The 27,248-nt window shown below is 34.8% G+C and overlaps 1 protein-coding gene across 2 annotated transcripts in view; it reads left to right on the forward strand.

The window, feature by feature from the left end:
• DPY19L3 (dpy-19 like C-mannosyltransferase 3) overlaps positions 1–27,248 on the forward strand; it is an 85,908-nt gene that overhangs the window by 22,623 nt on the left and 36,037 nt on the right. For both annotated transcript variants that reach the window (XM_069082609.1, XM_069082610.1), the window contains 8 exons: positions 8,726–8,847; positions 9,494–9,639; positions 12,054–12,177; positions 12,745–12,879; positions 21,532–21,663; positions 25,239–25,340; positions 26,097–26,170; positions 26,341–26,499. In XM_069082609.1, the coding sequence (XP_068938710.1) occupies positions 8,726–8,847; positions 9,494–9,639; positions 12,054–12,177; positions 12,745–12,879; positions 21,532–21,663; positions 25,239–25,340; positions 26,097–26,170; positions 26,341–26,499 (994 nt within the window). The remainder of the gene's footprint in view (positions 1–8,725; positions 8,848–9,493; positions 9,640–12,053; positions 12,178–12,744; positions 12,880–21,531; positions 21,664–25,238; positions 25,341–26,096; positions 26,171–26,340; positions 26,500–27,248) is intronic.

Consider the following 27,248-nt stretch of genomic DNA (forward strand, 5'->3'; position numbering starts at 1 on the left):
TTTGTACATATGGGTCTTCCTCCCACTTCTATGATCTCTTTGGGATATAACCCTAGGAGTGGTATTGCTGGGTCAAAGGATATGAAAGTATAGCCCTTTGGGCATAGTTCCAGATTGCTGTCCAGAAAGGCTGGATCAGTTCACAACTCCACCAGCAATGCATTAGTGTTCCAATTTGCCCACATCCTCTCCATCATTTGTCATTTTCCTGTTTTATCATTTTAGCCAATATGACTGGTGAGATGTGGTACCTCAGAGTTGTTTTGATTTGCATTTCTCTAATCAATAGTGATTTAGAGCATTTCTTCATGTGCTTATAGATATCTTTAGTTTCTTTCTCTGAAAATTGCCTGTTCGTATCCTTTGACCATTTATCAATTGGGGAATGACTTGTATTCTTATAAATTTGACTCAGTTCTCTGTATATTTTAGAAATGAGTCCTTTGTCAGAGACATAGGTTTTAAAGATTCTTTCCCAATTTCCCACCTCCCTCTTAATCTTGGTTACATTGGCTTTGTTTGTACAGAAGCTTTTCAATTTCATGTAGTCAAAATTATCCATTTTACATTTTTTTTATTAAGCTTTAATTTATTAATTTGTTTCCTTTTAGTTTACAGGATTCAATTCCACAATTCCTTGAATTTCACATTTTGTCCCCCTCCCTCCCCTCCTCCCCATGGCGGCTTATTATCAAGTATAGGATCTGTAAATACTTTCACATTATACAATGGTCAGGTTATAAGGATGGATTGTACCAGCTGGAATGAAAAATGGTAAAGAGGACATAAAATCAAATAAGAGAACGAAAAAGATCAGGTATTTTGCTTCCACCTGGATATAAATTTAGTTCTTTCTAGTTCTTTCTCTGGATGCACGTTTTTCTCTCCATCATGCGTCTTTTGGGATTGACTTATATCCCTGCATTGTTGAGGAGTCCAGTCTATCAAAGTTGGTCATCACACATACGTTGTGTCTGTAATTGTGTACAAATTCCTCCTGGTTCTACTCTTCTCACTCAGCATCAGTTCTTTTAAGCCTCTCCAGGTAAATATGAAGACCGCCTGCTCCCCTTTTCTTATAGCGCAATAGTATTCCATAACATGCATATACCACAACTTGTTCAACCATTCCCCAATTGATGGGCACCACCTTAATTTCCAATTCTTTGCCACAACAAAAAGAGCTGCTATAAACATTTTTGTACATATGGGTCTTTCTCCCATTTCTATGATCTCTTTGGGATATAACCCTAGGAGTGGTATTGCTGTATCAAAGGGTATGAAAGTATTGATAGCCCTTTGGGCATAATTCCAGATTGCTCTCCAGAAAGGCTGGATCAGTTCACAACTCCACCAACAATGCATTAGTGTTCCAGTTTGCCCACATCCTCTCCAGCATTTGTCATTTTCCTGTTTTGTCATCTTAGCCAATCTGACTGGTGAGATGTGGTACCTCAGAGTTGTTTTGATTTGCATTTCTCTTATCAGTAGTGAATTAGAGCATTTCTTCATGTGCTTATAGATAGCTTTAATTTCTTTCTCTGAAAACTGCCTGTTCATATCCTTTGACCATTTATCAATTGGGGAATGACTTGTATTCTTATAAATTTGACTCAATTCTCTGTATATTTTAGAGATGAGTCCTTTGTCAGAGACATAGGTTGTAAAGATTCTTTCCCAATTTCCCACCTCCCTCTTAATTTTGGTTACATTGGCTTTATTTGTACAGAAACTTTTCAATTTCATGTAGTCAAAATTATCCATTTTACATTTTATAATGTTCTCTAATTCCTGTTTCGTTATAAAGTCATTCTCTCTCCACAAGTCTGATAGGTAAACTATTCCTTGTTTTAGCAGACTGCTTACAGTATCAACCTTTATACCTAGATCATGAACCCATTTAGACTTGATTTTGGTATATGGTGTTAGATAACGGTCTATGTCCAGTTTCTGCCATACTATATTCCAGTTTTCCCAGCAGTTTTTGTCAAATAGTGAGTTCTTATCCCAAAAACCAGGGTCTGGGGGTTTATCAAACAATACATTACTGTAGTCGTTGACTTCTGAATCTCATGTGCCTAATCTATTCCATTGACCTACTTCTCTATTTCTAAGCCAGTACCAGATAGTTTTGATGACTGCTGCTTTATAGTACAGATTGAAATCTGGTAAAGCTAGTTCACCTTCCCTAGCATTTTTTTTTCATTAATTCCCTTGATATTCTGGACCGTTTATTCTTCCAGATGAATTTTGTTACTATTTTTTCTAACTATAAAATAGTTTTTTTGGTAAATTAATTGGTATGGCACTAAATATATAATTTAATTTAGGTAAAATTGTCATTTTTATTATATTAGCTCGACCCAGCCATGAGCAATTGATATTTTTCCAATTAGTTAGATCTGACTTTATTTGTGTGAAAATTGTTTTGTAGTTATGATCATACAGGTCCTGGGTTTGTTTTGGCAGGTAGATTCCCAAATATTTTATAATGTCTACAGTAACTTTAAATGGGATTTCTCTTTCTACTTCTTGCTGTTGAATTTCATTGGAAATATATAGGAATGCTGAGGATTTATGTGGGTTTATTTTATATCCTGCAACTTTGCCAAATTTATTTATTGTCTCAAGCAGTTTTTTACTTGATTCTCTAGGATTCTCTAAGTATATCATCATATCATCTGCGAAGAGTGATAGCTTGGTCTCTTCTTTTCCTAACTTGATTCCTTTGATTTCTTTTTCTTCTCTAATTGCTACTGCTAACATTTCTAGTACCAGATTGAATAAGAGGGGTGATAGTGGACACCCTTGTTTCACCCCTGATCTTATGGGAAATGCTTCCAACTTCTCCCCATTACATATAATACTTGCTGATGGCTTTAAATAGATGCTACCTATTATTTTAAGGAAGGCTCCATTTATTCCTATACTTTCTAATGTTTTTTAATAGGAATGGATGTTGTATTTTGTCAAAAGCCTTTTTCTGCATCTGTTGAGATGATCATGTGGTTTCTGCTAGTTTTATTGTTGATAGGCTCAATTATACTGATGGTTTTCCTAATATTAAACCATCCTTGCATTCCTGGAATAAATCCTACCTGATCAAAGTGTATTATTCTTGAGATAAGTTGCTGTAGTCTTTTGGCTAGTATTTTATTTAGAATTTTTGCATCTATATTCATGAGGGAGATTGGTCTATAATTTTCTTTCTCTGTTTTATCTCTTCCTGATTTAGGTATCAGTACCATATTTGTGTCATAAAAAGAATTTGGTAGGACTCCTTCTTCACTAATTTTCCCAAATAATTTGTAGAGTATTGGAATCAATTGTTCTTTAAATGTTTGATAGAATTCACTAGTGAATCCATCTGGCCCTGGAGATTTTTTCCTAGGGAGCTGACTGATGGCTTGTTCAATTTCTTTTTCTGAGATGGGATTATTTAAGTAATTTACTTCCTCTTCAGTTAATCTGGGCAACTTGTATGTTTCTAAATACTCATCCATTTCCCTAAGATTGTCAAATTTATGTGCATACAATTGGGAAAAATAATTCCTAATTATTGTTTTGATTTCCTCTTCATTGGAGGTAGATTCACCCTTTTCATTTTTGATACTCATAATTTGGTTTTCTTCTTTCTTTTTTTTATCATATTGACTAAGGGTCTATCAATTTTGTTGGTTTTTTCATAAAACCAGCTCTTAGTTTTATTTATTAGTTCAATAGTTTTCTTAATTTCGATTTTATTAATCTCTCCTTTAGTCTTCAATATTTCTAGTTTAGTATTTAATTGGGGATTTTGAATTTGTTCTTTTTCTAGGTTTTTTAATTGCATGCCCAATTCGTTGAGCTCCCTTTTCTCTAATTTAATCACGTATGCACTCAGGGATATAAAACTTCCCCTAAGAACTGCCTTTAATGCATCCCACAGATTTTGGTATGTTGTCTCATTATTATCATTTTCTTGAATGAAATTACTGATTGTTTCTATAATTTCTTGTTTGACCCACTCATTCTTTAGGATTAAATTGTTTAATTTCCGGTTAGTTTTTAGTCTGTCTTTCCCTGGCCCTTTATTGCATATAATTTTTATTGCATCATGATTTGAGAACTATGCGTTTAATATTTCTGCCTTACTGCATAGAATTGTGAGGTTTTTATGCCCTAGAACATGGTCAATTTTTGAGTATGTGCCATGAACCGCTGAGAAGAAAGTATATTACTTTTTATCCCCATTCAGTTTTCTCCAGAGATCTATCATACCTATCCTCTCTAAAATCCTGTTCACCTCCTTAACTTCTTTCTTGTTTATTTTGAGGTTGGATTTATCAAGTTCAGATAGGGGGAGATTAAGGTCTCCCACTAGTATAGTTTTGCTATCTATTTCTTCCTCTAATTCCTTTACCTTCACCTCTAGGAATTTGGAAGCTACACCACTTGGTGCATATATGTTAAGTAGTGATATTGCTTCATTCTCGATGGTGTCTTTTAACAGGATATAGTTTCCTTCCTTATCTCTTTTGGTTAGGTCAATTTTTGCATTTGCTTTATCTGAGATAAGGATTGCTACCCCTGCTTTTTTTACTTTAGCTGAGGCATGATATATTTTACTCCAACCTTTTACCTTTACCTTGTGTGTATCCCTCTGTTTCAGATGTGTTTCTTGTAAACAGCATATCGTAGGATTATGATTTCTAATCCATTCTGCTATCTGTCTCCATTTTATAGGAGAGTTCATTCCATTCACATTTACAGTTATGAATGTTATCTGTTTCTTTCCCCTTATCCTATTCCTGCCCCTGTTAATGTTCATATTTTTCCTCCCTTCTCCCTTCCCCCCCTTAATAGTTTTCCTTTTGACCACTGCCTCCCTCAGTGTTCCCTTTTCGGCCCCCCTCCCTTTTCCTCCCCTTTTCCCCTTAATACTTCCCTCTCTACAAACCACTCTCACCCCCCTTTTGTAATCCTTTCCCCCTCCTACTACCGGTAGGATATTGTTATACTTAATGAGGTATGCTATTTTTTCTTCGAATCAAGAATGACAGGAACAGATCTCATGCGAAGCTCCTCTCCCTCCCCTCTTTCCCTCTAAAATGATGTGTGTTCTCCTTGTTTACCTTTCTAAGTCACTGTTACTTCTTGTAATTGGAGGTTGAATTTTCCATTGAATTCTGGCTTTTTTATCAAGAATGTCTGGAACTCTGTTATATCATTGAATGACCATCTCTTTGCCTGGAAGAATATGCTCAGTCTTGCTGGGTATGTGATCCTTGGTTGTAATCCAAGCTGTTTTGCCTTCCTGAAAATTGTATTCCACTGCCTCCGATCTTTCAGTGTGGAGGCTGACAAATCCTGTGCAATCCTCACTGTGGACCCTTGATATTTGAATTGTTTCTTTCTGGCCGCTTGAAGTATTTTCTCTTTTATCTGGTAGTTCTGGAGTTTGGCCACAACATTTCGAGGATTTTTCAGTTTGGGATCTCTTACAGCCGGTGTCTGGTGGATTCTGTCGATTTCTATTTTCCCCTCAGGTTCAAGTATCTCAGGGCAGTTTTCCTTAACGAGCTCTTGGAGAATGTTGTCCAGGCTCATTTTTTCATCATAATTTTCTGGTAGGCCTATGATTCTCAGATTATCTCTCCTGGATCTGTTTTCCAGGTCAGTTATTTTTTCTTTGAGGTATTTTACCTCTTTTTCTAATTTTTCATTTTTGTTGTTTTGCTTGGCTACTTCTTGGTTCCTCATAGAGTTATTTGTTTCCATTTGTTTAATTCTGGTTTTTAGCAAATCATTTTCCTTGGTTAATTTTTGAAGCTCCTTTTCCATATCATACACTTTTCTTTTTAGAGAGATGTTTTCCTCATTATAATGTTTTTCGAATTCTGCTATTTTCGTTTTGAGAGAATTATTCATTTTCTCTTCTATCTCTCTCATTTTGCTTTCAAAGTTCCTTTTGATCTCATCTAGGAGAGCCTTCTGTGCTTGGGATCCATTCCCTGTTGAAGTTTCAGCTGTGGGTGTAGAGTCCACATTGTCTCCCTCTGAGGTTGGTTCCTCCCTCTGAGGATAGTAGGACTCTAGAGTCTTTGTCTTTGTAGTCTGCTTTCTACCCATTTTGAGGCAGGGTCCTAACCACGCCCTTCCTCTAGGATCCCAAGCCTTTACTGTAGAGGGTTATGCCCTGCACAATAGTTACTATATTTTCAGGGTCAGAGGGGGGGTTTGGAGCAAGTGGGGTTCACTCTGTCATCCTCGTCTTTGGAGGTCCTGAAAGGGGCTTTTTTTTTTTTTTTTTTTAAAGATTTCTGGGCTATGAAGTGGTAGCCCCAGGAGTGTTTGCTGTCCAGTATAGGGGCCCCTTATTTGCTTCTTACCTTGCTCTTTCCAGTCCCAGCCCTTTGGTGATAGGCCTGGTAGTGGACTTTGTGGTTGGTGGGAAGACTTGCCCTTGGAGTTGATCAGGCCCCTTCCCGGCCTGCGTCCGTGCGCCGCTGCGCTGCCGCCGTGCTGTCCCGGCCTGTATCTGCCGCCGCGCCTACCCGGCCTGCATCCTCCATTTTACAATGTTCTCTAATTCTTGTTTAGTCATAAAGTCTTTCCCTCTGCACAAGTCTGACAGGTAAACTATTCCTTCTTTTAGGAGACTGCTTATAGTATCAACCTTTATACCTAGATCGTGCACCCATTTAGACTTGATTTTGGTATATGGTGTTAAATAATGGTCCATGCCCAGTTTCTGCCGAAGTATACATGACTTTCAAGGAATTTAATTGAGAAAGGAAGGAGACAGATAAGACAATAGCTAGTGTGGATAGAAGGCTGTAGAGACAGTGTTTTTAGGACATGAGCATGTTTTTAGACAACATGGAAGGAGCTAATAGATAAAGATTAAAATGATAGAATGAGGATGATAGTAGGGATCATTTACTGGAGAAGTTAGGGAGGGAATGGAATCTAGAACATGTGTAAAGGTGTTTGTCTTGGCAAGAAGGACCACCTTTTTAATTTTAGACTGAAGTAAAGGAAGATGTTTGAGTGAGGAGAGATGAACAGAAGGAGAGAAGGGGAAGCTCTAGGCAAAAGGTCTAATTTTTTTCCCATGAAGCTTAAGATGAGGTCCTTAACTGAGAGGGGAGGAAAAAGAAAGGCTTGAGGAGAGATGAGAAGGTTTAGAACAGCACCTGTGTAAAGGGGTATAACAAATGGATTATGGAGGAATAGAATATTTGTCTTGCTGAAATGAGGGCCCAGTTAAGATCAAATAACATACATTTTATAGTAAGCTCAGTCGGTGTAAATTAGTGATTTTTTTTCCAGTTCTGTTCAGCAGCATTTGAATATAAGTAATCAAGTGTTAAGAGTCTTGCAAAGCATGATTGGGGTGTAGGGTAGTGTAGGGTTAGTTCAAGAGGTTAAGATTGGGGAGGAGAGTATAGCCAGTACAGAGTTGATGGCATAGGAAAACACTGGAATTGATGGGAGTGAAGGTCATGATGAAATGAAGTGGAGGTTTGAAAGTTAGTAAGACATAGAGAAACATGGATTGATAAAATATGATTAGATAAAGTAATTTCAGAGTTCTTGAATATGGAAATAAAATATTTGTGGGTGAAAGCAAGGTATGTAGTCATCTCTGAGTTGGGCTGAGTTGGAATAGATCAGTAGGTGATAGGAATGGAATAGAGTGAGAAAGTGGGAACAGGGACTGGGTTATTTGTAGGGACATAAGTATCCCTGAAATCCCTTAGTATGAGGGCAGGAACTGGGTAGGAGAGAAATACTATGAGCCTAGCACTGAACTTATTGAGGAAGGAAGAAGAATGTCTTGGGGGATCTATAGAATAATAGCTATGAGGATCTGGATCAGATGTTGAACCTTAAAGGAAGAGAGTTTACTTAGTGAAGAGGGTCAAGGGAGGGTTGTTAAATGACAGCAGGAAACAAAAGAGGTCCTTCTGGGAGAAATTATATGGATAAGAATTACAGAAGATGAGGCAGTAGTGGTGGATTGGCATCTGCATGGGCAGAAGGAAGTACTGTGCCCACATTAATGAGATTATAGGTCTGTTAAAATAAAAACCACTGTGTATGGCAAAGAAAGCCCTGTAAACTTCAGGTTAAGATATTAGTTCTATACACTTGTTCTTTTTCACATTAATTTTACCATACCTGCATGGAAAAGAAGCAGTCTTCATTGTATAACCTCCTAACCCTATATATCACACCATTGTATAAATTCCCCCAATTTGTAGTTGCATGAACCTGTTCTGTCTTTTCAGAGGCTTCAGTGCTAAAATATCCTAATAAATCCTTTATATTTGCTTAGAACCTGACAGTTTTCAAAGCACTTTCACAAAGATTATCTCATTTAATCTTCATAACTCTATGAGGCAGGTGGCCTTTATGACTTTTTTTAATAGATGAGAAAACTAAAGACTTAGATCAAGTAACAGTAATCTACATTACCAGGTTACATGTCTATTAAACAGCAGAACAGTGACTGGAACCCTGATCTTATTCATAATCTAGTGTTCTTTTTATCATACCACTATGTTTCTACTTTAAAATTTTGGGAAATATGTTTTGTGTTGGAGAAAGTAAATGATTTTACAGGAGTTTCATAGACAATATAATTCTGGAAAATCATGTCACTCAAATCTATATTATTTTAAAGAATGATTACATTTGAAAATGTTAATTTTTTCTAATTTTTAAATACTAACTATAGGTTTCCATGGATTGATATATGATAATAAAACTGAGTCAATGAGGACAATTAACATCCTTGAACGAATGAATATTTACCAGGAGGTTTTTCTCAGCATTTTATATAGAGTTCTACCTATACAGGTACACTTTGGCTTTCTTTTGTGTCATTTAATTAATATCATCACATGAAAGTGATAATTTACTGTTTTGAATTGAAGCTCCTATTTTGGTTTTTCAGATCTGCCTCAGGTATCTACAAATCAGCTTTTAAAATACAATTTTTTCAGTTGCATTATGGTTTTTGTTTTTTATTCATATGTTGTAAGGCATTTTTCATATTCACACATATACATATATAAAGCATGCAATAATATAAGTGTGTAGTTTAAGGGATATTCATTTAAAAGTTAGTATAATTTCTCATTTACCTTTAAGGGAAAGCAGCTTCCATTTACATCAGTGCCAGAACTCGGGAGCCTCAACTCATAAAGAGTAGAAACAATTTTTTTTGAAACAAAAGTAACCTGCTGTTCTAAGGAAAAAAAGGAAAAATTGGTCTAAGTTCAGACAAAATTATTTGGATCACAGAATAATGCAGAGGACCTTGTTGGGCTGCTTTTTGCCCCTTGCTGGCAGGAGGAAGTATTGCTAGCATTTTCTTGGATACAAAGGAGAAAAGAGGACTCAGAACTCCTGACCTAAAAATCTCTTATTTACTATTTTTATAAATTTATGATGACAAGAGGAATTAAAAAAAAACTTCTGATACTATAATTCTATCTTGCAGACATATTTAGAGCCTGTTTATTTTTATATCTACACTTTATTTGGACTCCAAGCAATGTATGTCACAGCTCTTTATCTAACCAGCTGGCTTCTTAGTGGAACATGGTTGTCAGGGCTGTTAGCAGCTTTCTGGTATGTTATAAATAGGTGAGTTGGATTGATATTTCTCTATATATACATATTTCCTTCCTTGGATGGCAAGAATAAAGATTATATTTAACAGCATAATATGATGGACAGAGTGTTAGATTTGGAGTAAGGAAGACTTGGATTCAAATCCTGCCTCTAAAACTTAATAACTCTGAAACCAAGTTTTGAATCTTAGTTTCCTGATTTCTAAAATATAGGTACTAATACCTATAGTTTCTACCTGAGAGTTATTGTGAATTTTAAACTTTCAAATCCCTTCATAAATCTTAAAGTGCTACATAATTGTCAGCTCATTATCTATAGAGAAAAGAGTTTGTTATTTTCTGTCTGACAAATAATGGCTTATTCTGGGTTTTTTTGTGTTTTTTTTTGCCTTTTGGAGGGCAATTGGGGTTAAGTAACTTACCCATGCTTACATGGCTTTTTTGTATGGGTGTTAAGTGTCTGAGGCCGGAACTGAACTCGGGTCCTCCTGACTCTAGGGCTGGTGCTTTTACTCACTGCACCACCTAGCCGCCCCGTATTCTGTATTTTTCTGATGAGAGTTTTATTCTCCCTTCAGAATATTTATTTTCTGATTTACCAAAATGAAAAGAAATCCAATTTGGATAGAAGTTTGCTTCCACCTCATTTCAAGTCTTCATCACTTCCTGCCTGGATTACTTTAGTAGCTTCCTAATTGGTCTCCCTACTTTGTTACTCCTTTCTCCCACCAGTCTTTCATATAGCTAGAAAAGTGATTCTAGGAAATCTGTTCTTTCACTAAATCTGTTAAGTGATTCTAGGAAATCTCCTAGCTAGGAAAGTCTGACCATGTCACTTTCATACTCATTAAACTTCAGTAGTTCCCTACTTCCGGGATCAAATAGAAAATTCTTTGACCCTTTACAGCCTTGCCCCAACACACTTTTTCCATCCTTATTATACAGTATTCACCCTCCCATATTCTGTGACCCAGCCAAAATGTCATTTTAGCAAGAATTATTCCTCACCTCTAATGTCCATCCCCCATATCTGATTTTGAACAGACTGTGCTCCATTCCTGAAATTCACTCCCTTCTTGTCCCCATCTCTTAGAATCCCTTTTCTTCTTCAAAACTCAGCTCAAGCACTACCTTCAACATGAAGCCTTTCCTCAGCTGCAAGTACCCTCTCCCCAAAATACTTTTACTTTGTATATACTTACATATACTTGTTTCTCCCAAGCTCCTGGAGGGTGGGAGCTATTTAATTTTTATCTTTACATACCCAGCTGGCATAATGCATGCTAGATAGTAGGTACTGAAAAAATGATTGTCAATTGGTTAAGATTAAGAGGAGGCAAATTTAATCTCAGATTTCTCATTAACTTCCTATGTGATCTTAGGCAAACCATCTACCTTCTGTGCTTTAGTTTGTTAATCTGTGAAATGAGTATATAGTACCAGCCTTTCCTACTTTATGAGGTTCTTTTGTGGCTTAAATGAGATAGTATACAGTGTACACTTAATAAGCATTTTTTGCTCAATTGAATTGAAATAATTTTTAAAGTATAATTAACTGTATAGAGGCAACATAATGTTAGGGAGATTAAACTTTGAAAATTATAGTCTTACAAAATAGTATCTATTTGCAAAATTCTATATATTTAGCTGTTTTTCAAGTGAATGAAATATATTACTAGATCTAAAGCAATATAATTTAATATAGATAGAATAGTACTATTATAGTAAGAACTCTAGGTATAACAGGAATAATGTTTCTTAACTGAACAAAATTATTTAATGGATTATATAGTTTCTATGAAGAGTAGCTATTTAAATTTTACTAATGATAACTTATGAGAGATTTCTTAATAGATGCAACTACAGAGACAACCTGTTCAGGGATCTTCTGATTTTCAGTATCAAGCAAGGGATAAAAGAGGATGATGAATGCTTACCAAAGGTAAGCACTGTCATAGAGGAATCCAAATGGGACAAGGATTCCATATAGATGCCAGATCCTCCAGATGCTTCTGGTTGCTGTTGACATTGTGTTGATAACATCATCTCAGAATGCTACCAAGTCTCCTCAGTCAGACCACTTGAAAGAGATTGCCCTAACAATGTACACAGGGAAAACTAAGTGGATAAACACATTGGTAGATCCTCACTGGGGGATTTATAGGACCAAAATCAGTCAAGATGAGAGAGGAGACTGGGTTACAATTTGCATCAGGGGAGACAGTATCCAAAGTTATTAAGTAATAATCCATTTAAGTAGAAGTTCTTTAATGTTTCCTACAGTAAGTAAACACAAACTAAGACAAAGGAAAATGTAGAGCCAATTGAATCAGAGGGTACCTTCATGTAATTTCTTATTTTTAACAAAAACTTTAAGAAAAGGAGCCTTCTTTTACTGCTGTTTCTGGAAATTTCTGTTTTGTGCAGAATAGATACCACAAGAGTAGAATTCACCATTCCTTTGAGAGAGAACTGGGCGCTGCCATTCTTCGCAGTTCAGATAGCAGCAATTACATATTTGCTCAGACCACACTTACAGCCTCTTTGTGAAGTAAGTTTTTAGTATCCTTTTTTTTTTTTAAGGTTATTCAATTTTGTTTAAGCAATGTCAGAGTATCTGACAAATGAACAAAGGGCCCTAACACAAACAAATTATTCTTATTCCAGTATTTCTTATTTAACTTGAGTTAGTCTGGTTCTTCCTCATTTGAGCTCTTTTCCTGAAGTGTAAATAAAATGTTTTTAATATTCATTTTTAGAAAAATAGTGTACATAATCTGTTATTGAGCAGTGATAATAAACCCACAAGTTCTGTGTAAAATTCTCAAAACGTTGATCTGTTTATTGCTCTTCAGATTTCAGACTTACTGTGTTTCGATGTAGAATGTCACATTAGGAAATTTAGAGCAGAAGTTTTCAGAGTGATAGTTTATAACTATCCAATAAATTTTGAATGATGTTTATTCAAGTTTATTCATTTATGTATTTATATTAAAATTTGAATAAAATTTATTTTATTTAGTTTAGGGAGACATTGACTGTTTCCTGAAGAAACCAGTATATTAAAGCTTTTATCACTGGAGACATGTAAATAATATTGAAAATTTTCTTTTTCCAGAGGCTGACTCTTCTTGCAGTGTTCATATCTACTTTTCTCTTTAGTCTAACATGGCAATTTAATCAATTTATGATGTTGATGCAAGCATTAGTTTTATTCATACTGGACTGTTTGAACATGCTTCCTACAACAAAGGTAAACTGTGTTTTTCGTACTAAATGTTCATTGAAGGTGTTATTTATTCAGTATTCAGTATCTAAGAATTAGACTAGCTACCTCAGTGCTTACTGATTATAATTTAAATCATAATAAAATATCATTTTTGTGAATAATTCAGCTTTTCATAGGATAGAAGTGATATTTCAGAGCATCTAATTTGACCCTTTGTTTTATCTGCATCCTGAATATTTTGAGTTAGAACATATAATTGTTCTTATCCGTATATTTAGGTCAATTTTTAGTCCTTTTTGAAGATAAATTAAATTTAAAAGTAGAAGAGAACCATCTTAACAATACTTCATACTTTGTTTTAGGGATCTTAGTGCGTTAAAAAAAATACAATTGCCTAAGGTCACACAAAGGTTCTGAAAGCCTTTAATCTGTCTCCCAACCAATATTTGTTGCCATAGAATCTTGCTTCTAGACTGTGAAATGATAGAATGAAAAGAACACTTGAGTCCTAGACCTGCCCCTTACTATGTGACCTTGGGCAAGTTAAAACCTTTTCACATTTATTCCCTCATATGTTAAATGAGGGTACTAATACTTCATACTGTTTACTTCACAAGACCGTTGTGAGGAAAGTGCTTTGTAAACCTCAAAGTGCTTTATAAATGTGAGTTATGATATACTGAATAGCTACTCCGGTTATTAGCTTATTAATTTTAACTTCAGTTTAGCTAGTGCTTATTGAAGTCTCACTTTATACAAGATCTTCTAGATACTTGTGAGGGTTACAAAGATGAATAAAAGTCTGTTTTACAGCTGGAATTCTCATAAGGGAAATCAATGAGCACAAATTATTTTTAATTCATAAATTAATTCATAATTTCATAATTGAAAGAAGTTAAGAAATTTTATACTTAAGCATTACTTTTAGCACTGACAGGCAAATATATGTCTAAACAATTTAATTTTAATGAATAGGCATTCCACACACTTATTGATTAAAAATTAAATATGGGCATAATTTCATTATAACATGTAAAAGTTCACAACAAATTAGATCACTATTTCAGAAAAAATAAAATTACCAAACTATGTTCAGTGTATACCATGTATAAAGTTTGTGATACAGAATAGTATAAATATAAGATGTAATACCAGCCTTCAAGGACCTTACCAAGTGGTTGGGGGGACAAAATGAAAATATTAAAAGATAATTAACAACCAAAGGAAAATACACTAGATGCTGTCAAGTATTCAGAAGAAAGGAAGGTTTCATAGGAAGTAAAGCCAAGATGGCAGTGTGAAGGCAGGGTCTCACCCAAATTTGCCCCAGTTGATCTCTAAACAACTTTAAAATAATTTCTCAAATCAAATTCTGGAGTGGCTGAACCAACAAAAGGTTGGTGTGAAACAATTTTGCAGCTCAGGAAAACTTAGGAGATTGACAGGAAAGGCCTATCTCAGTAGGGTTGATGGACTACATGCATTGGGGCACCAGCAGTAGACCTTGAAATTAGTTCAGCAACAGTAGCAACTTTAGGAGCTCTCAAACTACACATAGTAAGAGGTTGGGACAGCTTGTCAGAAGGAGTTTGCAGGGGACCCTTTGCAGGCACTGAGTATGTGACTGTTGCATTGCCCATACACAGGTCTGGGTTGTAATACTAGAACTAAGAGGAATACTAGCTAACTAGTGCTGGTGGCAGCAGGGGTCCTAGTCAAAGTGCCAGGGCAGAAAAGAGTGCTTTTGGTCACTCACAAGCCAAGAGAACAGTGACCACACCCTTTCCTTAGCTCATACCACTTTGGAAGAACCAAAAACCTACAGTCCTCCACCTCCTCCCCATAGCAGCTCAGAAAATAGCAGTAGGAAAGACCTGAAGCTTCAGAGAATGCCCCTCCAACTGGGAGCAGTGCCCAACTTTAAAGTTTAGGTCAATAAATAGGCAGGAAAATGAGCAAACAGCAAAAGAAGAACCTGACCATAGAAAGTTACTATGGTCACAGGGAACATCAAGACACAAACCTGGAAGAAGACAGTGAAGTCAAAACTGCTATACACTAAGCTTCAAAGAAATATGTAAATTGGTCAGAAGCCCAAAAAGAATTCCTGGAATGGCTCAAAAAATATTTGACAAATCAAATAAGAGAGGTGGAGGAAAAATTGTAAAAAGAAATGAAAGTGATACAAGAAAATCATGAAAAGAGAGTCATCAGCTTGGTAAAGTAAGCATAAAAAATACTGAAGAAAATAACACTTAAAAAACCAAAATTGGCCTAATGGGAAAGGTGGTACAAAAGCTCACTGAAGAAAATAATTCCTAAAAATTAGAATTGGGCAAGTGAAAGCTAATGACTCTGTGAGACAAAAAACAATAAAACAAAGTCAAAAGAATGAAAAAAAATAGAAGAAAATATGAAATACTCCACTGGAAAAATTAGATTGAAGATCTAATGTGAAATCTCCTTTTAAAAAAATAGCTTGAAATTAGAATGATGAGATATAGTTGAAGAATTATTGGATTACCTGAAACCATGATAAAAAAAAAAGAGCCTACACATTCATATTTCAAGAAATTCCCTTGATATCCTGGAATCAGAGGACAAAATTGAAACCAAAAGAATTCACCAATCACATCCTGAAAGAAATTCCCAAATGAAAACTCCCAGAAATATTGTAGCCAAATTCCAGAATTCCCCGGTCAAGGAGAAAATACTGTAAGCAGCCAGAAAGAAACAAATCAAAAGTCATGGAGCCACTGTCAGGATAATACAAGATTTAGCAGCTTTATATGAAAGGATCAGAAGGATTGGAGTATGATATTTTGGAGGGCAAAGGAGCTAGGATTACAATCAAGAATCGTCTACCCAAGAGTTTAATCTTTCAGGGGGAAAAAGGGGTATTTCATGAAGTAGAAGACTTTCAAACATTCCTAACCAGAGCTGAATAAAAAATTTGACTTTCAGATACAAGACTCGACAGAAGCTTTAAAAGGTAAACGTGAAAGAGAAATCATGAGAGAATCTATAAGATTGAACTGTTTATATTCTTACATGGGAAGGTGATACTTGTAACTCCTAAGAACTTTATCATTATTCGGACAGTTAAGAGTCTATAAATCTAAGTGAAATAGGTGAATAATTATAAAAATATAAATTGCCCAGATTTAAAGAAGAGAGATAAGAGAATTCTTAACCCTATATGAGGAAAAGAAATTGGACAAGCCATAAATGAGTTCTCTAAGAAAATAATCTCCAGGACCAGATGAATTCTGAAGTGAATTATGCCCATTTTTTTTTAAAGGAGACAATTGGGGTTAAATGACTTGCTTTGGATTTGAACTTAATCCTTCTGACTCCAGGGCCAGTGCTTTATCCACGGTGCTACCTATCTTCCCTTCAAACATTTAAAGAACCATTAATTCTAGTAGGGAAAATACGCAAAGAAGAAGTCCTAACAAAGTCCTTTTATGACACAAATATGATACTAATACCTAAACCAGGAAAAGCAAAAAACAAACAAAAACTATAGACCAATTTATGTAATGAATATTAAGGAAAAATATTTAACTAAAATATTAGCAAGGATTACAGCAACATGTCAAAAAAATATATATATATATACATATATATATATATATATATATATATCACACTACGACCAGGTGGGATTTATACCAGGATTGAAGAGCTGGTTTAACATTAGGAAAGCTATCAGCATAATTGACCTATATCAGTGACAAAACCAGCAAAAATCACAATTATCTCAATAGATGCAGAAAAGACGTGACAAAATACAATATTCATTCCTATTAAAACACTGGAAAGCATAGGAATAAATGAAGCTTTCCTTAAAATGGTAAGTAGTATCTATCTAAAGCTATCAACAAGTATTATCTATAATAGGGATAAATCAAAAGCCTTCCCAAAAGATCAAAAGTGAAGCAAGGATGCCTGTTATTACCATTATAGAAATGCTAGCTATAGCAGTTAGAGAAGAAAAAGAAATTAGAAACAAAACTATCATTCTCTGTAGATGATATGATAGTAGACTTACAAAATCTTAGAGAATCAACTAAAAAACTAGTTGAAATAATTAACAACTTCAGCTGAGTTGTAGGTTATAAAACAAACCTTCATAAATCATCAGCATTTCTATATATTACCAACAAAATCCCCCAGGAAGAAACAGAGAGAAATTTTGTTTAAAACAACTGTAGTCAATATAAAATACTTGGAAGTCTACTTGCCAAGACAAGTCCAGGAACCATATGAACACAATTACAAAGCATTTCACACAAATAAAGCCAGATCTAAACAATTGGAGACATAATTGCTAAAGGATAGGCTGAGCCAATATAATAAAAATGATAATTCTACCTAAATTAGCTTACTCAATGCCATACCAATGATATGGTACCAAAAAATTTATGAAGCTAGAAAAAATAGTAACAACTTTCATCTAAGAGAACAAAACGTCAAAAATAACAAAGGAAATCAATTTTTAAAATATGAATGAAGATTGACTAGTATATCAGATCTCAAACTGTATTACAAAGTGGTAATCAAAATAATCTGATACAGGCTAAGAAATAGAATGGTGGATCAATGGAATATAGTAGGTATGCCATATATGGTACTAAGTGATCATAGTAATCTAGTGTTTGACAGACCCAAAGATCCAAGCTTTTGGAACAGGAACTCACTAGTTGACAAAAATTGCTAGGAAAACTGGAGAGCACTTTGGCAGAAACAACGTATAGATCAATGTCTTATCATATGCCAAGATAATGTACCCAAAATGGGTACGTGATTTAGAGGTAAAGGGTGATACCATAAGCAAATTAGGGGAACATGGAATATCTTACCTGTCAGATCAATGAACAAGGGAAGAATTTTGACTAAACAGAGAGTATTACAGAAAGTAAAATGGATAATTTTGATTCCATTAAATTAAAAAGGGTTTGCACAAGCAAATTCAATGCAGCCAAGATTATAAGGAAAGCAGAAAACTTGCAAAAAAATTTACAGTTTCTTTGATAAACGTCTCATTTCTCAAATATTTGAAGAACAGAGTCAAATCTATAAGAATATGAGTCATTCCCCAATTGACAAATGGTCAAAGGATATGAACAGGCATTTTTCAGAAGAAGAAATCAAAGCTATCTATAGTGATATGAAAAAATTACATAGATCACTATTGATTAGAGAAATGCAAATTAAAACAATTCTGAGGCATCACCTCATACCTGTCAGATTGGCTGATTTGACAGAAAAGGGAAATGACAAATATTGGAGAGGATATGGTAAAATGGGGACACTAATGCACTATTGGTGAAATTGTGAACTGATTCAACCATTCTGGAGAGCAATTTGGAAATGTGCTAAAGGTCTATAATGTGTACATGCCCTTCGACCTAGCAATGCCAGTACTAGGTCTGTATCCCAAAGAGATCAAATAAAAAGGACTTATGTGTCCAAAAATACTCTTAGGAGCTTTTTTATTGGTGGCAAAGAATTGGAAATTGAGGGGATGCCCATCAGATTGAGAATGGTTGAACAAATTTTGATAGATGATTGTGATGGAATACTACAGTGCTATAAGAAATGATGATCAGGGAGGTTTCAGAAAAATCTGTAAAGACTTATTAGGTAACAACTGATGCAAAATGAAGTGAGCACAAGTAGAAAAACATTCTATACTGTAACAGCAATATTATATGATGATTAATTGTGAATGACTTAACTAGTCTCAGCAATGTAATGATCCTAGACAATTCTGAAGGACTTATGATGAAAAAATGCTGTCTACCTTCAGAGAAAGAACTGATGGAGTTTGAATGCATATAGAAGCATATTTTTTTTTACTTTATTTTTCTTATGTTTTTGGTATGTGTTTTCTTTTACAACATGGCTAACATGAAAATATGTTTTGCATGACTACATACATATAGTCTGTATCTAATTGCTTGCTGTCTTAGAGGGGAAAGGGGGTATGGAGGAAGGAACAGAATTTGGCACTCAAAAATTTTAAAAATGCATTCTATAAATTATTTTTGCATGTAATTGGGAATATATCTATATACATGCACACACATCAAAAGGAAGCTTTCATGATAGTGATGGGATTTGAGCTAGCTTCTGAAAGATGGGTTTGGGTTTGATAGGTTGCCTTCCCATCTTTTCAATTAAAAACAAGACTTTTATTTGTACATACTCAGCATGTTTTTTTCCATACCTTTGTATATCAGATTATTATATTTAAAAATCACAGTACTAAATTACTTGGTCTATATTCTCTAAACATTTTATTCATATATTAGCTTATGCTTATAAATATTAAAATTATACATCATGTAACTTTCTTTATATTTGATTAGCAACTGTAACCCAGATTACCTCTAGGAAGAAAGTTCTTTGTTTGCTGTTTAGTTATGTGTGACCAAATTCTTTTCTAGCTTCTCCATACATTTTTCTTTAAAATGCCACTTTTGAGCCTACCTCTAATTATATTTTTGTGAATGATGCATTATATGTTTATATATTTTTTGAAGATTCTCTATTAAGGAATAGGAAAATGGACACTAGAAAAAACCATCAGTGCCAATGATTTTTCCAACTGCCTGTCACAATACTGCATCTGTCAGATAAATTGTCAAGGCACAATAACTCTTTGGCTTATCTTAGGAATGTATGAATGTTGTCTTGACAACCTGGGAGCCTAATATAAAAGCCACCTTCAGGCATACATGTGATGAAGAAGGAAGTAGGGAGAGAAGGGGGAGGAATAGAATGGACCAGATTGCTTTTAGAGAGACAAGCAAGATAAGTTTTACCCTAGAGACATTTAAGTTTGCTATAGAAGAACAGCCATTACCATGTCACTGAAATAAAAACATAAAACATTTGTAAAGATAAAATTGAGACTTTTTATATTTTCCTCTGAGATTTTCTCATTAAAGCCTTCTAATTCCCAACTGAGAATGCCTGAATATTTTCTGAATGATTACTTAAGGTTATACCAGAGATATTAATTAGTGTAAGAACAGGTATAGATAGAAGTAGTAATGGGGAGGTTACAGTTAGTCATTTCTGTTACAAACATCAATGAACTTTTGACTGCTTTTAAGGTGGTACATAATATATAATCGTATAAAAGATATGGCCCTTGCTCTTTAATCAGGTCAATATTTGAAAAATATTCTTAGTTATTTGTGTAGAATAAAGAATTACAAATTCAAAGCCCAATGTAATTGTAAAGAGTAGTGCTGTGAATGTTTTACTTTTTCCTAAACTTTTTGTCCAAAACAAACTATCCTGTGCCTATAAAATGTAAAAACCCAAGTTTTCTGACCACCACACCTGAAAAAGTAAGATTAAATTCAAGTGTTTTAAGCAAGTTGAATAATGCCCAGCCCCGATGTAATCAGTTTACAACAAAAATCAAGAACCTTTGTGTTAGTTGGTTTCCTTGTATTCTGTGCTGTCCCCAGCCCCCCGTTTGTCTGAGTCTATAGCTCCTACCTTTAGTTCCTCAAATTGTCGTCTCCAGAAAAAGTGGAAGGGAGGGAGCAGAGTTGAACCATGTGAAACAAGAAGGGGAAGAGGAAGGAAAAATGTGTAGCCAGTACTCAGAGTACTGGTACTCAGAGACTGACCTCTCTCATTATAAAGTAATGAAACTGATTTTCTTATGTGACTAATAGACTGCCTCTAAAAGCATTTCTGAAAAAGAAGTTTCCAAAAACAGCTTAAACAAGAGCAACATCACTTGAATAATCTTCCAAGGCTCTACTTTGGCAGACAACACTCATTTGTATTAATAAAAACTGGTATGAATTTTTTTTTAAAAATTCTAGATTCATAGTTAAAAGTAATATTCAATCCTTTGCAGTCCTTAAAAAGAAAAAGGCAGTACTGTGTTGGGAATGTGCACAATCCATTATTATAAAGACAAATTATATTCATTTCACATGGATTTGGGATGAAATTCAGTGCTGTGTACCTTTTAGTACTATTGCAAACTTAACTTAAAAATTTCTTAGGTAGGTATGTTTCCATTCTGGTGAAATGCAGATGAATGTGGTCTTTAAGATGAAATCAGTACATAATCCACAATAGATGGAACTTAACCAGCTAGACTCTTTAAATGATAAAAAGTCTCTTGGCCTAGGTGAAGTGAAAGAAATGGGAATGTTTATCTTGGAAAAGAGAAGACTTAGGGAGGGTATACCTTCATCTATCTGAAGAGCAGGCATGAGGAAGAGGTATTAGATTTGTAATTCCAGAGAGCAGAACAAGTACTAATTAGGTAGAAGTTACATGAAAGCAGGTTTCAGGTTTAATGTAAGGAAGAAATTCCAATTAAATATAACTATACAAAAATGGAATTGTTTGTCTTATGAGCTAGTGAATTCCACATTACCAAGTCTTTAATCAGAGGAAGACTTAATTGATCGAGGATATTATGCTGGGGGATTTCTGATTCAAATAAAGCATTGGGATAAATGGTTATTTTTAACCCTTGGGCTTCTGTAATAGGTTGTTGTTAAAAAATTAAATGCCTGTCTTTTGTTAGACTATTTCTAAATGCCTTCTGCATGATTTTATAATCCCTTCATATGGGCTCTTAATAGGATGTGTTTATCTAGCTAATCATTAACTTTTTTGACTTGGCAGGTTACATGGCTATATGTTATACAGGTGACAAGTTTACTCTTGGTCTGTGTCCTTCAGTTCTTTAATACCATGATCCTTGGATCTTTGCTTATAAGTTTTAATCTTTCAGTGTTAATAGCAAGAAAATTTCAGGTATGTGTCTTCTTTGCTTTTATTGTAAATACATCTTTTGATGAATAAAAAATTCCATTTATTAAGTGTTTATTATGTGCAAAGCATTGTACCAAGTGCTGGGAATAAACATAGCAAAGTAAGTCCCTGCTGTCAGGGAGCTCTCATTTGAATGGGGAATATAACACTTAGGGAAAGTTTTAGCTGCAAGTCAGATGGACAGGTACACAGTGGCTAAGCAGATATTAATCTTTTTTAATATCACTTCCATTGATAAAATCATATATTCATTTTCTGTTTCTGATATTGCCAAGGATCTTCATCTAGGACATAACTATTAATCATAGGTGTCCCACAGGGCTCTGTCCTGGGCATGCTTCTCCTTCTTCTATATACTGTTTTACTAGGTGATTTCATCAGCTCCTGTGGATTCAGTTATCCTTATGCTGCTCATTCCCAGATATACTTATCTAATCCTAACCCCTTGTGACTTCCAGTCTTGCTTCTCTAGCCATCTGTTGGATATTTCAAACTGTCTGTCCTATAGACATCTTAAACTCAGTATGTTAAAAACTGAACTTAACTCTCTGCCCCCACTTTCCCCCTGCCCCCTTTACCTCTTTTCCAAACTTTCATACCTCTGTTGAGGCTGTCACAATACTCCCAGTCACTCAGGCTCACAACCGAGGTGTCATCTTCAACTCCCTACTTTCTCTCACTTCTCATATCTAATCATTTGTCAGGTCATGCCAATTTTACCTTCCCAACATTTGTTGCATGCTTCCCCTTCTCTCCTATGGCACTGCCAAAACTCTGGTCCCCATCACCTCAAATCTGGACAATTATAATAACCTGGTGGTGAGTCTGCCTGCCTCAGGTCTCTCCCCACTCCCATCCATGTGATCTTCCTAAAGTGCACATTTGACCCTGTTACTCCCATCAACTCCAGTGACTCCCTATAGCCTCCAGAATCAAATATAAAATCTGTTTTGCTTATAAAGCCCTCCACAACTTAGCCCCTTCCTACATTTCCAATATTCTCACTCCTTACACTCCCCACATACTCTGTGATCCAGTGACATTGGCTTCCTTGCTATTCCTTGAACTAGACACTCCATCTCCCTACTTCAGGCATTTTCTCTGGCTGTCCCCCATATGTAGAACTCTCTGCCTCCTGACTTCCCTGATTTCCTTCAAGTCTCAGCTAAAATCCTCCTTTGTTCAGGAAAACCTTTTTAACTCCCTCAATCCTAGTGCCTTCCCTTTGTTGATTATCTCTAATTTATTTTATATGTATCTGGTTTGTACATGGTTGGTGGCATGTTATCTTTCCCATTGAACTGTGAGCTTCTTTAGAGCAGATTATAGTTTACATTTCTTTTTATTTACAGTGCCTGGCACATAATAGATACTTAATAAATATGTGACTGATTGACTCGTGAGGGATGTAGGTCCCTTTTCCATGATGATTTCTCCCTCAGTGATGGCTTCAAGGGAAAGGATTCATGGTTTAGGGGGCCCTGCTGTTCCCTGGTTTTTGTGTTTAGGGTCCTGGGCTGTCTCCAGGATCTGAGGGGAAATGATAGTCAAGATGGTGATGGGTAGAGGTGGTCTGTCTTCTCTGGCACTTGCTGCTTCCTGTCTTTTTCCTTTGGGTGCAAATACACATAAACTTTTTTTCTTTACAAATGTATCCTTATGTCCTACATCATTTTTGCACAGAATTGGAGAAATGTTTATGACTAAATTCCCATGACAAAACATTTGATGTACTAATAATTAAAAACAATTGTTTTCATTTCTTTGAAGTATGCTATTAAGACATTGGTTTCAAGAGACTTCTCTCTTTTTTCTCTCCTCCACCAATGACCTAGACTCTTAACTTCAGTCTTAGAGTAGATTCAAGACCACATTTTCTTTTTTTTAATTTTATGTTTATTTTCAGTTTACAATATTCATTTCTACAAGATTTTGAGTTACAAGTTTTCTCCCTGTCTTTCTGCTACCCACCACCCCAAAATAGCAATCCCACTAAATACCCCCTCCCCCAATCTGCTCTGTCCTATATCCTCCCCTCTTCCCTCTCTGACTTTCCAGTAGGGCAAGATGAATCTCTATACACCAGTGCCTGAATATCTTACTTCCCAGTTGCATGTAAAAAAAAGGACCACATTTTCTTTAAGGAAGTCCTCAGAGGTGTCCCATTGAAACTTAATATCATTGAACACAGTTAAAAAGAACCAAGATAAGCGTGAGAAAATAACTTTTAAAAATATTTCCATTAGTCTCCACAATATAAATAGATCATTGATTGATTTTTAGAGCAACACTATTCATTTATGGAAAATAGGAATTTAGAGCCTTTTTGGAATTGTGTAACTCTGTCATTTGATTTTATGATACTTACCTTTCTCCATTCCTGTGCCTCCAGAATGGAACTGTAATTTTTTTCACATATTTATTTTTTAGTGAATTCAAATTAATTTGGGAAGTTTAAGATTTTTAAAAAAGAATTTCAGACTCCTCTCAAGATGAGCAAATAATTCTTTTGTCTCAAAAATTAAGAATAGGAATCATTCACTAACACCTTATATTCTTAAGTTTTATCTGAATTGGGTAGATCTTTGTTTTTCCTGTATCCTGAAGTAAAGTCTTTTACCTGTGTTACACACTACCTAAATAGAGATTCATTTTTTATTTTTGGAAGGAAAAAAAATCTACTTAAAAACAATCATCCTTTCTGGATTATAGCACCTACTGTTGATAAAATATCATTCAGATTCCAAAAAATGATGCTATATTACTTTGGCTAATTAAATAATAGTAGTAATTAGCTTTAATCATGTTTGATATTCCTTAAACTTTGTCAGTTGTGACTTATATGATAATATATAGTATTGATCACTTTATAAGTTTATTCAAGGATACAAAAGCAGCTCTTCTTAGTACTAAGGGGCATAATTTCCACAGATTATTATAGGTAGATTTTATACTCGTGTTATAGCAATTGGCCAGTGTTCTTGAAAATTAAAAGCTGGAAAAAAGATGTAAAAATGAGGCATTTTCTAAGTAGACATTTAAAGATATTCTAAAAGCACAGATTGACTTGAGATTTTTTTTTGGCTTATATTTTATCCATGCATCAAATAATCCAATCCAATAAACATTTATTAAGCACCTATGACATGACAGGTACCATGCTAAGTGCTGAGGATACAGTAAATAGAAAAAAAGACAGTCACTATCTTCAGAGAGCTTACAATCTAAAGGGGAGACAATACACAAAATGAGGCAGGAAGACAGAGAGGAGGGGGGTGGCAAATGGAGAAGGGATATAAGGTACCTGGCATAAGGGCATCTTGTTCCATGGAGCTGAAAACAGGCGTGGCAGCAGATGTAAAGTGGAGTGATCTGAGAGTCCCACTTTTGCTCCCTATAAAGGAAAGTTCTGGGAGGAGTTTGGTACCTCCTATCATCAGAGGAAAGAGGAGGCTGAGGGAGCTTGAGTGAGTCCACCAGCAAATCTTTCTGGAAGACAAGTAATATTATTTTAAGTATCCATAAAATAATTAAAGTTCAATTCTTTTAATTTCTAGAAAAATCTGAAAACTGGAAGCTTCCTTAATAGGCTCTGGAAACTTTTGTTCCACTTAGCCCTGGTGCTATGTTTGACTATTTTTCTCAATAGCTTTATTAAGGTAAGTTGGTACAATCACTTTTACTTTCACAAGCACTCGAAGAAAGATTCTTTTAAAAACACCTCAAAAGAAATGTAAAGTGATTTGTTAAATGAGATCAGTGTTAGATGTTGTTGGAGGACTTTAATGTTATGGTTCCATTTCTAGAATTCCTAAGTGACAGATTATTTTCCTAAAGTTAATTGCTGACTTCTCTCTTGCTATATTTGATTCCCTTTCTTTGATCTCACATCATCACCTTTTGAGTGATTAGGATTTCCAGGCACAAGTTGAAGACTCCCAAGTAGTTAAGTACAATAAAAAAAATCTCTGGCTTGTAGAAGTCATTTTCATCTACAAAGACAGTCCCCTGTCTGTCAGACAGAGTTGTTCCCAGTTCAAGGTACAGTTTGTTCTTGCTATTCTGTAATGACGTATAAATACTCAACTCCTTAGAAGTTAGATGGCATGGCGTGAATTATCTTTGCTTGTATGCCTTTACAGTTATAGCTACAAACAAGTCCTAGGCCATGAATTTGTGTGATATTGATAGTGCTTACTGAAAGATTTCAGTTTCAGATCACATTATTGGCTTTTGGACATGCTTGTATGTAAGAACTCATCAGCATTCAGATGCCTTTTTCAACTGAAGCATAAAGCCTCAGCTTATTTTTTAATTTTAATATGCTAAGAACATTCATTATTCATGTTTCCTGTGGGTAAATATCAAGATATTATGCCCAAAGTACTAATAGCAACTTTTGTTTTTTCCAATAGCAATTTCTTAATCTAAAGTCAGATGAACACATATTTAAATTTCTGAAGGCAAAATTTGGGTTTGGAGCAACAAGGTAGGAAAATTACATTCTTTTAAAAAAATTATATTAAATAATTAGAGATAAAAATTAGTCAAAATAAATGCCTGCTATTATTGGATGCTACCTCATGGCTTAAAGAAACCTATGTTAAAATTATTTCTACTGCATTGAATTTAATAGTCTGCTTTCCATTTGTTCTTTAGGGATTTTGATGCAAATCTGTATCTTTGTGAAGAAGCTTTTGGTCTCCTACCCTTTAATACACTTGAAAGACTGTCACATACATTACTCTTTTATGTGTACATGTCTGTTCTTTCCATTATGGGGACAGTGGCTGTCGTTGCTGCTCTTCAGAACCTCAGGTACTATCTGGTTCAGAAATAGCACATTTTTCTTCTTAGAATATATTTGCATCTTTGTTTATTTTTGAGACTTAGCTGACATGAAAGCAAAAAAAATCAAATATAGAATTTATATGTGGACTTAGTATTTAACTCTGGGGGGGGGGTCTTCTCTCTTAGCTATAAAGTAATGTTGATTTGGGATTTCTTATTTTGAACATTATCTGTGTCCATTGCCTTTCTACCTTCTCCTTAAAATCAACTGCAGGTTATGCATAGGAGATCCAGAATTGGTTGTCATTCATTTTTTCCAGCACCTTTAAGAATCTTGAACGTGTAAAAGATACCAATTTTTAATATCTAGCAAAAGATTAGGTAGTAATTGCTAGACTTTTCTTAGAGTGTTCATCAGCCTATCAAAAGGAAAAAGTAGAGTTCTAAGTTTTTTGACATATTACCTGGACCTCTTTTCTTTGCACTTAACTGTAATTGTTTATGCCTTTCTCTCCTTTTAGATTTCAAGCTTCATTGATAGTAAGATCTATCTTATATTTATTTTTGTATCCTTAGTACCTAGCAAAATTTTGGGTACCTATGAAGTACTTAATAAGTACTTATTGATTTGAATAGGATGGAATGGATTATTTAATAAAATTTGTTTTGCTTTTATAGTCCATCATGAGATGAAAGAGAATTAATTGTTAGCAAACAAAATTATTATAGTTGGGAAAGACATAATTGTCTTCCAAAGGAAATATCTTTTTATATAT

Source organism: Petaurus breviceps, unplaced genomic scaffold (genome assembly GCF_028583685.1).
Source record: "Petaurus breviceps papuanus isolate PSGF00001 unplaced genomic scaffold, PetGlider_PUasm1.0 171, whole genome shotgun sequence".
NCBI classification, from domain to species: Eukaryota; Metazoa; Chordata; class Mammalia; order Diprotodontia; family Petauridae; genus Petaurus; species Petaurus breviceps.